We start from the raw sequence: 12,890 nt of genomic DNA, 5'->3' as shown, positions 1-12,890 counted from the left end.
AACCTTTTTCTTATGGTATATTGAATCTATTATACAATTTGCTTATCTATGACAAGAGTAGAATGAATAAATATACCATAAATAAACATATGTATAATCAAATCCCGTCAATATAAATATATTTTCCAAAACGTTTTCAAAACAGTATAATTTATTAAAATTTGAAATAACTCCTTGAAGTCCATTTGGTATTTAATTTAGTGTGTGTTTAGCAATTTGTATTTATAAAATCACAAAAGTGTGGCATGTATTTAATCGCACTTCTTATAATTACTTTATTTAAAAACCCTGGTTCACTTAAGACTTTTATTTCGTTGAGGTTTTTCTGAATTTTTACTGGATATAATTGTATCTGGTTAACTCGTAATCATTAAAAGGCGATACAATTTAAATAAAAGAAGAATGGAAGATAATTGTGTCAATATTAAAGATCCAAGTGCAATTGATTATTGGACTACAGAAGATAAATTTAATCTTCTACAAGCTTTAAAAGTTTATAGTTATCAAGACTTGTCAAAAATTAGAGAAATTGTTCCTAATAAGTCAGAAGAGGAATTGCAATGTGCTATAGAATATTATAAGGAGAAGATTTTAGAACATCCAATCTTCTGTAAAAAAGTAAAAAAAGCTAAAAAGAAAGTGAGTAATCTTATACCTCTAGCTGAATGGGCTAAATTTCTTACCGACACCCTGAATTTCAAAGAACTCCATACAGAAACTGCCACGGCCATTCGTGTTATCGCCGATTTTGAAGATTTCCCACCTGCTATTTGTACAAATAATATTGATTTTAAAACAGTTTACCATACTCTAGCAAATGCATTGGAAGGTAAAGCACTGCCAAAAGATAAGTATTCCCTGACTGTTATGGAGAAGTGTTTACTTGATACAGCATTAACAAGTAAAGCTTTCATAAGGCAGTCTAGCTATAAAAATATTATTAAATCCATTAACATGTCTGAAAAAGCAGTGAACTGTTTTCCTCGACCAACTGAGAATCAAGAGCTTGCACACATTCGACATTTAGCTTCACAAAGGACATATAATCCTTTTAATATAGCAGAAGATTTTTTAAAACCCACATCATGAATTTTTTGTTTAAATCAACAATTTTTAAATATTATGTTAAGGATAATAAATGAAGGCATTGATTTTGAGAGAGATGTTTTATTTTTTATGGAGAAGTACACATTTGTTTTTTTTATTTAAATTTAATTATATTTTAATAAACAATTACTGATCAGGCTGAGTTTAGCCATTCTATAAATTTATTAAACAACCTCAAGGCCACTTTAACAACTCTATCCCAAAAACCTGGTTCTTCCTGTTCTGCTAAAGTAGTGTCATCACTGTCAAAATTTTCCAGTTGACGTTTTTCCCTCATTAGTTGATCTTCTTCATAATTAACATTGCCTGAAATACAATATTAAAACCTATGAAAACTTCTACTAAGTGGACATGGCACTAAATAGTATTATCAGAATATTGAGGCAAATTCACATCTTTTTGAAAAAAATTATCAGAAACAGAAATAAATTGAACAAATTTTACTAAAAATCAATTTATCTGCCTTTAATATATTACTGCCAAACAAGATTGGCTCTCTTAATATAGCTCCTATTATTAAGGGAGCCAATCTTTCTTCATAAAACTATAATAATTTCTCATTTCTATCACGGTATGGTAATCTCATAAAATACTATATAAAATATATATGTATGCCAAATAATTTTTTTTTAAAAAGTATTTGAAGTGTTCTAGTCAATTAATTATTGAAGATTTTCCATCTAAAACAGTAATAGTTATTTCTTTATATACTTTTTGTTTCTGTGTGTAGTTGTGGAGTTTCTTTGCTTCTTTTTCAAATTTATAACACCTTGTAAAGCATAGTAGAGTTAAAAATAAAATAGATTAAAAAAATTAAAAGATATTAAGTTCATTAGACTTCTGCTAAAGGTTCTAATGTTGAATAAACAAATTTTATCTGTAATAAATTTCTAAAACAAAAATTACACCCCTGTTATATGTACATGCAAGATACTAGGTTACAATTTTATTGTTTAAGATAAAGAATAAATTCAAACACTGGTAAATATTAAAGTCTGTGGAATTTTAATAGTTATGTTGCATGGTAGTGAAAACGCTCATAACTATTGTACTTTAATTTATATTTTAATTATTTCTGTAATTTCGCATTGTAATTCACAATGCTTTGAAAAAAGTGACGATTGACCAAAATATATTGTTTTTGAACTTACCGAAAGCAGCCTTAATATCAGTCTGAAAAAAAAAGTTATGCAAAATTTTTTCATCTTTTACAGTAAAAATGTTCATAAATTCGAATAAAATACCTGATATTCCAAGGCTGAAACCGCAAATAGAATAACAATTAAAAAAAATACGGTTTGTATATATTGTCTCATCACTGCTGTTTCAGTCACATTAACTCAATGTAATTTTGCATCTTGGTTTTTATAGAAAGGCGTGGTCTCGTCACCACTCGACTGTAGCGAGCACTATGGGATGTAATCACATGCTATTCAATGGGTTTCCTCATTGTTTGCATCCTTTATGGTACTGCTAAAAGTACATACTATGCAAGTCATCGTCAATACCATGTAAGTTTTTTAAATTCATTCGTGTACAGATTTCCCAAAAATTAACGTCCAGACGAAATCTGGTGATAGGCTAGGTAATTGCTAACCCTAGAAAATTTGTAATTAATATATTTTTAACACCGTTGGTTAAAGTTGGATGTAATATTAATTTTGCGCAAATTTTCTGACAAAAAGTGCTATTTCTAGTCATAATAAAAGAAAAATCTCACACGTAACGATAACGTAAACGATACCTTATTGAAATTTTTTTATTGTATTAATTAATTTCAGCTTTAAGTGGACATGTTCGATCTCCTTTTATTATCGGGCACAGCCGTTTCTAAGTATTAGGGGGACCGGAAAGTAAAGTAGTTTCTGTCGACATATTTTACAGAAAAACCGATTAATTTTTACCGCTCCGACTTGAAAATTTGTATACTAGATGGCAAAAGGTGGTTGATAATGAAGGTGAATACATTGTTAATTACAAATAAAAACTTGTTAAAAATGCAGACATGTGAATTTAACTTCAGAAAGCGACATTAGTTTCCGGTCCCCCTTATACATCTACTCGATAAAGAGTAATTTGCCTAGAATTATAATTTCCATTTTTATTAGTACAGGCGACGTGACAAATTCTTGTACTTGTTCCTAATAGCTGAGTAAATGCTTATTGATGTCACTGTTTGGAACTTTTCCTGAATATTATATTATAAGGTCATCTAAGTGTCATGATCGTTTAAACGTCAGATTTTTTATTTTTATAAGTCAGTAATCTCGGTCTTGTGACATGCTTTTCTTAACAATTTTAAGCGACGAACATGGTATAGATTTGTCATGAATAGGCTGTCTTTATAGTTAGGATTTTATAATCAAAAGGGTTTGTAAATACGTCTGCAATCAACGACCCGCGACGCAGAAGTAGTCTATGAACGTATGCAATGTACAGATGATCATAACTCAACCATTGGCTCTAGCAAATGATTTTAAAAAGATCTCAATCAACATCCAAATTTCGCTAAAGCTTTTTATAGTTTATAATAACGTATCAAGAAATTTGATAATTAACATAGCAGATTTGTAAAGCAATATAACTCTCAAAACCGAATTAAATGAAAGAGCTAACACACTTCTTAGTGTACAACTGTATCTTTACAGTCTGCAAATTTGAGTTATAGTTTTAGAATTAAAAAAGTTTGCCCAGAAAATAATTACAACTACGAAAAGTATTGTTCTTGATTTCCTGATGTACAATTTTATGAAATATTCTGCATTTTTGAAGTGGAAAGAGACTGTTAAAACAAATATCAAGTTGAACTTTAAAAATTGCATTAAACTCTGCATTAGGTATCTAGTACATTAAAATAACAAACAACTAAAATTGATAAAAAACAAAGTAGTTTTTAATAATAACATTGTGTTTATTTAATAAAATGTGGCCACAATATCTTTTGTGTGAGACAGGATAATGAAAAAAAAACATATTAATCTTAAATTTTTATAGAATACTTGAAAACAAACTTTAATTTGGTAATAAATTAAAATTAGCAATTTTAAGTAAAAATAACCTTTGTTTTCTAAAAGATATATGAAAAATCATTCTTATATCTAGGTTATCTTCAATCACATAATTATTGTGCTTACATAAGTACATAATATATGTGTAATCTGTTTGGCATGTTCAACTATGGAGTTGTTTAAATTATATGAATAACAACTGTCAAGGTCTTAACTGCCTAGGCCACAAGTAAATAGATTTGAATTTATTTAATATAATTAAAAGAGAAATATCCTGTAATTATTGTATTTTTTTTAAAAAGTGGCAGTACTTGACACAGTGTTAAAAAGTTATTAATTTTACAATTATTTTTTTGATCCACCAAAACCCGAAAACCCCATTATTTGAGCTAGTTCAGATTGAGCTGGAGGATCATCAGGTTCATCAGTGTCCTGAATTCTGCGTTTCTTATCACGGCGCCTCTCCCGACGCAGTTCTTTTAACCTTGCCTCTTCTTCGGCAGCTTCTCTCAATCTTGTATCTAATTCATATTCTCTCTTTTTTTCCTCTAATTTTCTTTTATTTAAAGAGAATCGTGCTTTGACCTGTGAAATTAAGTAAATTGCTTACCTATACTTGAAGGTTTCAAAAATAACTATGTGTAATGTCAATACAGTTGTAGTTTCATTCAAACAGCTCTTCTGGCATTCTTCAGATGTATATGCAATGCCTTTTGAGTATATGCAATTTTAGTGTATTTTTAATTTACTCTCTGGTATGTATAAAGTAGAACTGTTTCCATTATTAGAGTACAGGAGCTACCTAATTACAGTACTCTACTAATGGAAACATACCGAAGATACTAAGTAACGAGACTTAATATCTGAAGAAACTAAAATGTGCTACCCAAAATTTCTGTTTTTATGGATTATAAACTGATATAATTAGAATATAGGTAGGATTTACACAGCTTAGCATTACATAGGTACTAGCTATATTTTTGTGGTATTAAAAATAGTACATATTATTGTATCCTATTACACAAGTAATTTTAAATGAACAGTGGAACCTCTTGTATTTTTAAAAGGTGTAATGATATCTAATTTGATAGTTTGGATACTCATTAATAATATCTGAAATTAGATATGTTTTTAGGAGCAAAATCACCACGAATGTCTGCCACATACATACACATAATATGGTACTGTCAACATTATTCCTGGTTTTTATAATTTTCATTCTGATATACTACTATACAATTATGGTATGACATAAAAGTGACAAACGTAAATAGAAAATCATATGGGTCCTATTTTATTCATCAAACTAGTCTAAGCTTAAGATTTGTTTAATTTTTATGAAGTTTTTGTAAGCTTCATTTTTCAACTTTTTGATAGAACACTGTTACATGCATTGGTTATCAATTGAACAACATGTAATCATATTTACTTTTTGTTCATAAAAGCAACTGCATTACTTACTTGATCTAATGTGCTTCTTTCTATTTTCATAGACATGCCAAGATTCCTTTGATGTTTCTTGCCATTGATGTGGTCCAAGAAATTAATAGAATCTTTGACAACACAATCACATACATTACAGTAGTAGCCACCCGATTGTGAGGTAGGAGTATTTTTAGTAATGACAACGCTTTTGCCAAGTTTGGAGTCTAAATCAACTTTATAATCACGTTGTTTTAAAAGTTCTCTTTTTACTGGTGGTGCTAAAAATTAAGTAACTGTTAGGGCACTTTTACATTTTATTATGAATAATAATATAGTATTTTTAACTAACCTTTCTTTTTAGTACGTTCCTCTTCTTCTTCTAACTCTGCTTTTAAACGTTCTGTTGCAATTCTTTCGAATTCTTCTTTGTCCCATTTTCGTCGATGATCATCTGGTCTCATAGTCATTGTGATTAGCAAGTATACTACGTCAAAATCTTATAAACCTATGTTAGGTGGATAAAATATAATTCTTTTTTCACTTATATGTGGTATTTAAAAATATGGTCAATGCTATTGACATTTCTTGTTTATTAGTGACAGTTTATAACGATGAAAGTCTACGATTCCTGTTAAACTATTTTATTTATTACTGAGACCATAGATATCACATCTATGGTCTTAGTAATAAATAGTCATGTAACAGTTTTATTGCATTTAAGTAAGTTTAAGTACATATATATTCATTGTATTTAATTTAAAAAGTTAACCTCGTTTATTTGTAAAAAAATCTTGAATTTTTTTAAGGAAACATTTCAAAATTTTGTTTGTGTATTGTTATACCCGGTATTCGTTCAAGAGTTTGAACCGTAAATGACTAGATCCATAGACACTAATACGAGAAGTGACATTTAAAGTTTTTAGAATAACAGGGAATTAAATTTAACACCAACTTATTAATGACTTATTGTTTTTTAAGAATTCTCTTGAGGATCAATGTATCTTGTAGTATTGTATTAAATACTGTGGTATGAAGTTAACCGCACGTCTGTTCCATATGGAATGCTCGTATTATTAACATTAAATGGCTGCAGAAATAATATCATATAGGTTTCATACAGTCACGCGACGTTTGAATGGCTCGTTATGGCGATGTTTGTTAACGCGGGTTTTTATTTTATTTTAGGAGAATATTCTAAAAAGCTCTTGAATGCAAGTAGAAAGTAAAAAACAAAACAATTGTTCTCTTTTCGTTTGAGTGTGCTATCAGCCGGGACTTGTTCAACAATTTTGTCATTGTATGTAGCATCTAGAGCTACCTATCGTTGTATCTTGTAAAACCATTGGAAAAATTCATTGGCCGCCCTTCTTTTTTCACAGCGTTGTCAGCCCAACAGTTCCACATCTTCCATAGTCTTCGCACACGGTTGCTTGTATGATCCAGTGCTCTGACGCCTTGTCTTAATGACGGAAAATTTGTCTGCATAGACGTTTGACTCTTGTTAGTTTTGGATTGGTTTTGGTTTTGTCGTGGATTTGTATTTGTGGTAGCAAGCGAGTCGAGTAGTCGTAATAGAGCGTCCGTGACCGTTTTGTCCATCTTTGGGGCTTGAATGTAGGACCTAAAGACTCAGAAGTAAGTATCAGAAAAGAGGCCTACAGGGTGGCAGGTGTTTTGGTGGTGGAGCCCTTAAACATTCATAAGCTTCATTAACACGGAGGCGGACGATGGATCGATGATGTATCGAACTATCGTGATGGTACAACGAGAGTTTCAGGGGTTACGTGAACCGAAGGCTGAATTTTATACACCCAGAAGAATTCCTTTCCGAAACAAAGATAAAGTCTACGTAAACACGACCCGAATTGGTCGTAATGCATATTTACGGTAAATAAAATGATGTATTATTCCATTATAGGAACAGTATTACAGCGGCATATATTTTTTAGTAGTAAGCCACGCTAGTTTTCATAATTTTTTTTTCACCTAGGATCCGCAAACTTTTTTTATATCATATTTTAGTTAAATTTCCTTTTCAAATTTGTAATAAAATTTGTGGATATAGTGTACAAGTATAGTATATATAGATAATATATTTTTTAAAAGGAACTGCATAATTTGGGCACCAATTTTAATTTTTATAGCTTGATTAGTGTACTATTAGACTTCAGGATTATTTATTCATAACGAGTGAGGGAACATATGTGTGGGTGCCATTTAGCACGTTGTCTTGTAGCAATTTTTTATCGTATAAAATTACAATATAATATTATAGTATCGCTGCAATTTTGGTACTTCTGATAAAAAATGCGACAAGTAGATTTGGTAGTCTGGTAGTTTTAAAGAATAAGAAAGGACCAATATCTAGCCACCTCCGCACATGCAGTGGTTGTCGTGCATGAAAGTGCACCGCCCGCCAGCCCGCTCGTAGTGCTAAACACCGAGTAGCACTAATCTGTGTAACAACTCCTGAAGATGCCCCGTGGAGGGGTGAAACACGTGTTGAGTGAATTTACGGTGGCGGTTGTGTAGTTGGCATTGTCTGTCGCATGCGCATTTACGAGCGGGCTGGCGGGCGGTGCACTTTCATGCACGACAACCACTGCATGTGCGGAGGTGGCTAGATATTGGTCCTTTCTTATTTAGGATGGACTTCCGCAATGTAACGCCTGAATCCATTAAATAGTTTTAAAGAAGTTTTGAAAAATCTTAACTTATCGATTGATAAACGTGTCATGAAATTTTTACCAAAATTGCTCAATTCCGACTAAAAAACCGCATCTAATGCTATACAATGGATGTTTTCTTGGATTATGTTTCGCACGAACCAAATTTATGCCAGAAGGTCTTAAATGATAATGAACCATATGTTTATGGTTATTATCTAAAAACCAAAACCCAATTAGCCAATAGAAGCTGCCGAATTAGCCAAAGCTGAAAATACGCGCGACGCGAACGCCAAAAGATTTCGGGATTTCCTGAAGGAACAAAATATGTTTTTGCACCATGGCGACATCGAAGGAAGAGACGGCCAGGGTTAAGAAAAATAATTTCTTGGAAAAAATGTTGTCAAAAGGGTAAAATACCTAATGGGGATTTCTTCGAAAGTAAGAAAATAGACCGATAGATTTTTAATTTAATTTCACATTATATTATTACCCCTAAAATGTCATTTATAAAAGAAAAATATTTTGTTGTAAATTATTATACTTCTTTTCTCAGAGGAAATTTAGTTTTCTATTTGAAGTCGTGGAATAAATAAACTGTGTTTATGTAACACGTGCAGCTACGGCATTCCCGCAATGAAATTTCAAAGCAAAAATTATTTTGTATGCTATTGTTTCCTTTCTGTTACAGCAAAATATTAACTTTAAAAATATTTCGTTTAAATTAATTTTTCTAGTTAAAATGTAAATTTCAGCCAGAATAAATGTGAATTAAAAACTACTACGTAAATCGTTTCAGTAAAACAATTGAACACAAGTAATAAGTACTAACGAGCTAATGTTGTATATCCATTGTGTAGGTATTCGTAATAAATATTTTATTCGACAAGTTTTTACGCGATGTTCGTCATTATTTAGGATGAACTCGAATGATATATTATTATATGGACAAAAGAATATTTTATTACTTTTTATCGTTTATTGGCAGATGAACCTGACGTACATCTCGATATTTAATGTAAACTAAAACAAATAATTGGTATTAAAGACTAGCTCTAAATATAAAAAAATTGTGATCTTACTTATCTTCTCCAAATTTACATTTAAATGTATTTGTCTATTTTGACGTTTTTTAAATTTTCTATGACGTATTTCGCGAAGTGATTCTTTATTTCATGTTATAGGTTTTTTTTATCTAATATATAAAATTCTCGTGTCACGGTGTGCGTGATTGAACTCCTCCGAAGCGGCTCGACCGATTTTCGTGAATCTTAGCGTGCATATCGGCTAGGGTGGAGAATCGGACAACATCTATTTTTCATCCCCCTAAATGTTAAGGGTGGTCCACCCCTGATTTTTTTTTTACTTTTTGGATTAAATTTTCGGTTTTTATTTTTTTTATGATATACAAAAATACATACAACCCTAAATTTTCACCCCTCTACGATGAACCCTTATTTTTTATTTGTTCATTAAAAACTATTTTTTTTTGCAAAACAACGTTTGTGGGATCAGCTAGTATTGATATATAAAAAAGCACGGCTAAAACTTTAACCCGTTTTGGTCTTTATTTTTTGATTATTTGAAACCATATCAAAGATTTGGCAGTCGTAAAAAGCTTGAATTTAGTGTATACTTTTTTCATAAGTATGTTAAGTTGAATTTACAAACATTTTTTTATATCCATTAGATAGATAGATTTAAAAACAATCATTTTATATTTTTATACGCTAAACATTTTGTCCTTGTTTATTATTTTTATTACAAAATAAAAATAAACTCGGAACAGTGTTTAGATGTTTTAGATGTTAGAATAACCTACATGAAATCTTATATTTTATTATCCAGGTAAAACCAGCAGGATTTTTCTCGCGGATTTTTTCGTAGAATACTAAAATTTGTACGTAAGGACTTTTGCTTTCGTGATTGTCATTAAGTATTATTTGCCTCAAATACAATTGTAATCTTCGGCGAAAATTTTTATCTGTACGTGGCAAAACTTTTCTTCGAATAAACTTAATTAGATAAAGATTATGATAAACTACATCCCAGGATGAGACTTGTTTTATTTTAGTTTAATCATAAGCCGCTTCCAACCGGTTCAATGGAAATGTAACGGTGAGGAAATCTATGCCCATGAGTAATGTTTATAAGCTGTCGACGTCTTGTGGCTGAAATGAAGATAATTTTTATCATTAATTTCTTGTATAATATTTATTATCCATCATGTAGTCAGTGCAAATCGTGACTTAGTAAAAAGTTTACGCAAGAGTTTAAATTACTGACTGAGTGAGAGATTTGTAACAACAAATTTTTCATAAAATCCAGAAAACACGGATAACCAATCGTGGGATGTTATTAAAAACCAAGCAAATGACCGCTGTCAAGGTTTAAAACATGTTTTGCGGTTGAAGTTAATTTTCATTGTAATGTATACGTTAATGAGTAGGAACGCAATAATGGAGTGCAATACCTATAAATAACTTCTTCATTCGCTTAAAGTGACTGTGTGAATATAGTAGAAATATCAATTCGCCATAGTAGCCTAATAATAATCTCTAGAGCGGCATCCCAAGCTATGCTTATCGCAGCGGTTATGTCCACGTGTCACGTAACACTGGTGTGTCTAGATGTCACATGGTTGTACGTGTGCCCGACGAGCCCCGGCGAGGTTTACCGGATTCTTACTTACTAACATCGGCTCTTCTTCTTAGACGAAGAGGAAATTGCACATACGCGCTCTGATTGTTACGCAATGCAAAATTAGGTTAATTACTGTACCTTGTTGTATAATAATATGAAAACATTTGATCAAGTACGGTTTTTATTAATCTACACCGTATGTTCACGCCACGCCCAGTGTTTGCAATCGAACTTATACTCGCATACCTACGTCGCACTGCGTTATCGAGAAACTCCTTACGTACTGGATAGTCGTGGACATAGATACTGCTGGCTCCTGGATTCGTTGCATGGACGCAATTTATTACATAAATGAGAATATTTCTTTTGAGATTAGTATACCATGTATACACTCATCACATTCATATATTTATTACGCTTTATTTTTACTTCATTTAATTTACACGAGATAAAAGAGCAAGAATTAAGAAAGGTTATGTATTTAAAATGTTTATTTTGTTTTAATCGAAAGGATGACTTGAATATTTATTTATAAGAAGGTTTTGTAAAACATTATACCCTAGAGCTCGGCTCCCAGTGTATAAGTTTTACTTATTTCGTTTCAAAGCTGATTGAACAAGATGCTGGGAATCTTATATTATTCATCAATACTAATTCGATTACGGGATTAGCGTATATAAATGATGGAGTCCCCTTTGGCTTAAACATTTAATTTTGTGTTTATTTTTATTATTGCTCTAGAGTTTAAATACAAAATTATATACAGTATTTTTAATTATGTTTAAATTGAGATACAATAGGACCGCAGTGAATCGTCGGCCATATTTTCGTTTGAAAAGATTTGTGTCCTAATCGTGGAATAAACGGAAAACCACTAATGAACGAAATACATGATATAACTGATGACCTTGTTTAATAATCTGAGTATTGATTTTTAGTCAAGGATTTACATTTAATGTATTCAAAATAATTTATACAAAATATTATATGGTTTTTGGTTTGACTGACAATGGCTTTAACATCCCATTATACCACCCGAAATTTACCCGAAAAACTTAAAAATTACTTCATATTTATGCATCAAGATTTCCCTATGAGGCTAGTAGTCTTATCTACACTAATTGTTACAAGTATAAACAATAGAAAAATTATTTGTACTATTAAACATGCTTAACGAACGAACAGCAAACAATAAGGTACCATTTTGTTTCATTTTTAAACTAAATTGTTTATGACTAACATGAACTCCTAACAAGATAGATTTTTAAACAGATTTTAATAAAGAAAATGTTTGTAACTGGGCTGATGTCCATTAATAATATTTTATGCAAAATTTTACTAATATAAAATAATGAAATTTTTTATTACCATAGTGATTCATCATAATGAATATATATTTTATTCAGAGAGAAATGGAAATGGAGCATGAAAAATTGTCTTAAAGATGGAAGAGTCAGATATTTGCATTACCAACGTTATTTGAATTACACAAAGAGCATCTATTTATTAAGTACGCATGCGATAATATAACTAAGGTTACCTAAGGGTAAGTGAGTCAACCTATTCGGTATGATTGTGCTTTTTATATAACAAGATCTATTTACTATTGCAGCAGTAGCAGAAAATCGAAACAGGTAGTCCTTGTTTCAATTAAGATTAACAACAATGTTAATATTATCTATAAAATTATTACCTTTTATAAAACATTTCAAGTTGTTTTCTAGAAGCAAGTTTGCTTACACTATTGTAATACACCACTTTTGGTACAATAAAGCACAAAAGGTGTTCCTAATGAGGTAATAAGTTTCATGTTACACCAGAGGTCGATCTAACAAATGCTATTATTACGAAAAAGCTATTGTCTTCGAAGATATCAAGTGTATCTTTATGTTTAACAAAAACCTTTTAGTAATGGGTGTCTTTTGCGCCCGAATAAGTAAATTGATACGAAAATGTATTAAAAAAATTGTTTCAACCAAATCCAAAAATGATTTTTTTGTCTGTTTTTCGTATATAATGTCAGTTTGTTTAAAGCCATCTT

General features: G+C 30.8%; 3 protein-coding genes across 3 annotated transcripts; 1 reads left to right on the top strand and 2 right to left on the bottom strand.

The window, feature by feature from the left end:
• The first annotated feature begins 124 nt into the window (after positions 1-124).
• On the top strand, positions 125-1,143 carry LOC137931225 (uncharacterized). Its single transcript, XM_068774634.1, has one exon. It carries the CDS (start codon positions 403-405, stop codon positions 1,087-1,089), a length of 687 nt encoding a protein of 228 aa, XP_068630735.1. The 5' UTR covers positions 125-402; the 3' UTR covers positions 1,090-1,143.
• A 50-nt stretch (positions 1,144-1,193) lies between these two features.
• On the bottom strand, positions 1,194-2,737 carry LOC137931260 (uncharacterized). Its single transcript, XM_068774687.1, has 3 exons — positions 2,352-2,737; positions 2,259-2,280; positions 1,194-1,413 (listed from the first exon to the last, which is right to left on the bottom strand). Exons 1-3 carry the CDS (start codon positions 2,421-2,423, stop codon positions 1,241-1,243), a joined length of 267 nt encoding a protein of 88 aa, XP_068630788.1. The 5' UTR covers positions 2,424-2,737; the 3' UTR covers positions 1,194-1,240.
• Positions 2,738-4,045: 1,308 nt separating this feature from the next.
• LOC137931047 (zinc finger matrin-type protein 2) lies at positions 4,046-6,165 on the bottom strand. The gene is made up of 3 exons (XM_068774448.1): positions 5,890-6,165; positions 5,577-5,818; positions 4,046-4,700 (listed from the first exon to the last, which is right to left on the bottom strand). Exons 1-3 carry the CDS (start codon positions 6,005-6,007, stop codon positions 4,461-4,463), a joined length of 600 nt encoding a protein of 199 aa, XP_068630549.1. The 5' UTR covers positions 6,008-6,165; the 3' UTR covers positions 4,046-4,460.
• Positions 6,166-12,890: the final 6,725 nt, after the last annotated feature.

The sequence above is a fragment of the Battus philenor genome, unplaced genomic scaffold (genome assembly GCF_028537555.1).
Source record: "Battus philenor isolate CCGP_79_NKW_IND1 unplaced genomic scaffold, ilBatPhil1.0.hap1 SCAF_7, whole genome shotgun sequence".
In the NCBI taxonomy this organism is placed as follows: Eukaryota; Metazoa; Arthropoda; class Insecta; order Lepidoptera; family Papilionidae; genus Battus; species Battus philenor.
Note: the sequence above shows the minus strand (reverse complement) of the source record. Positions and strands in the feature narration are given on the sequence as shown.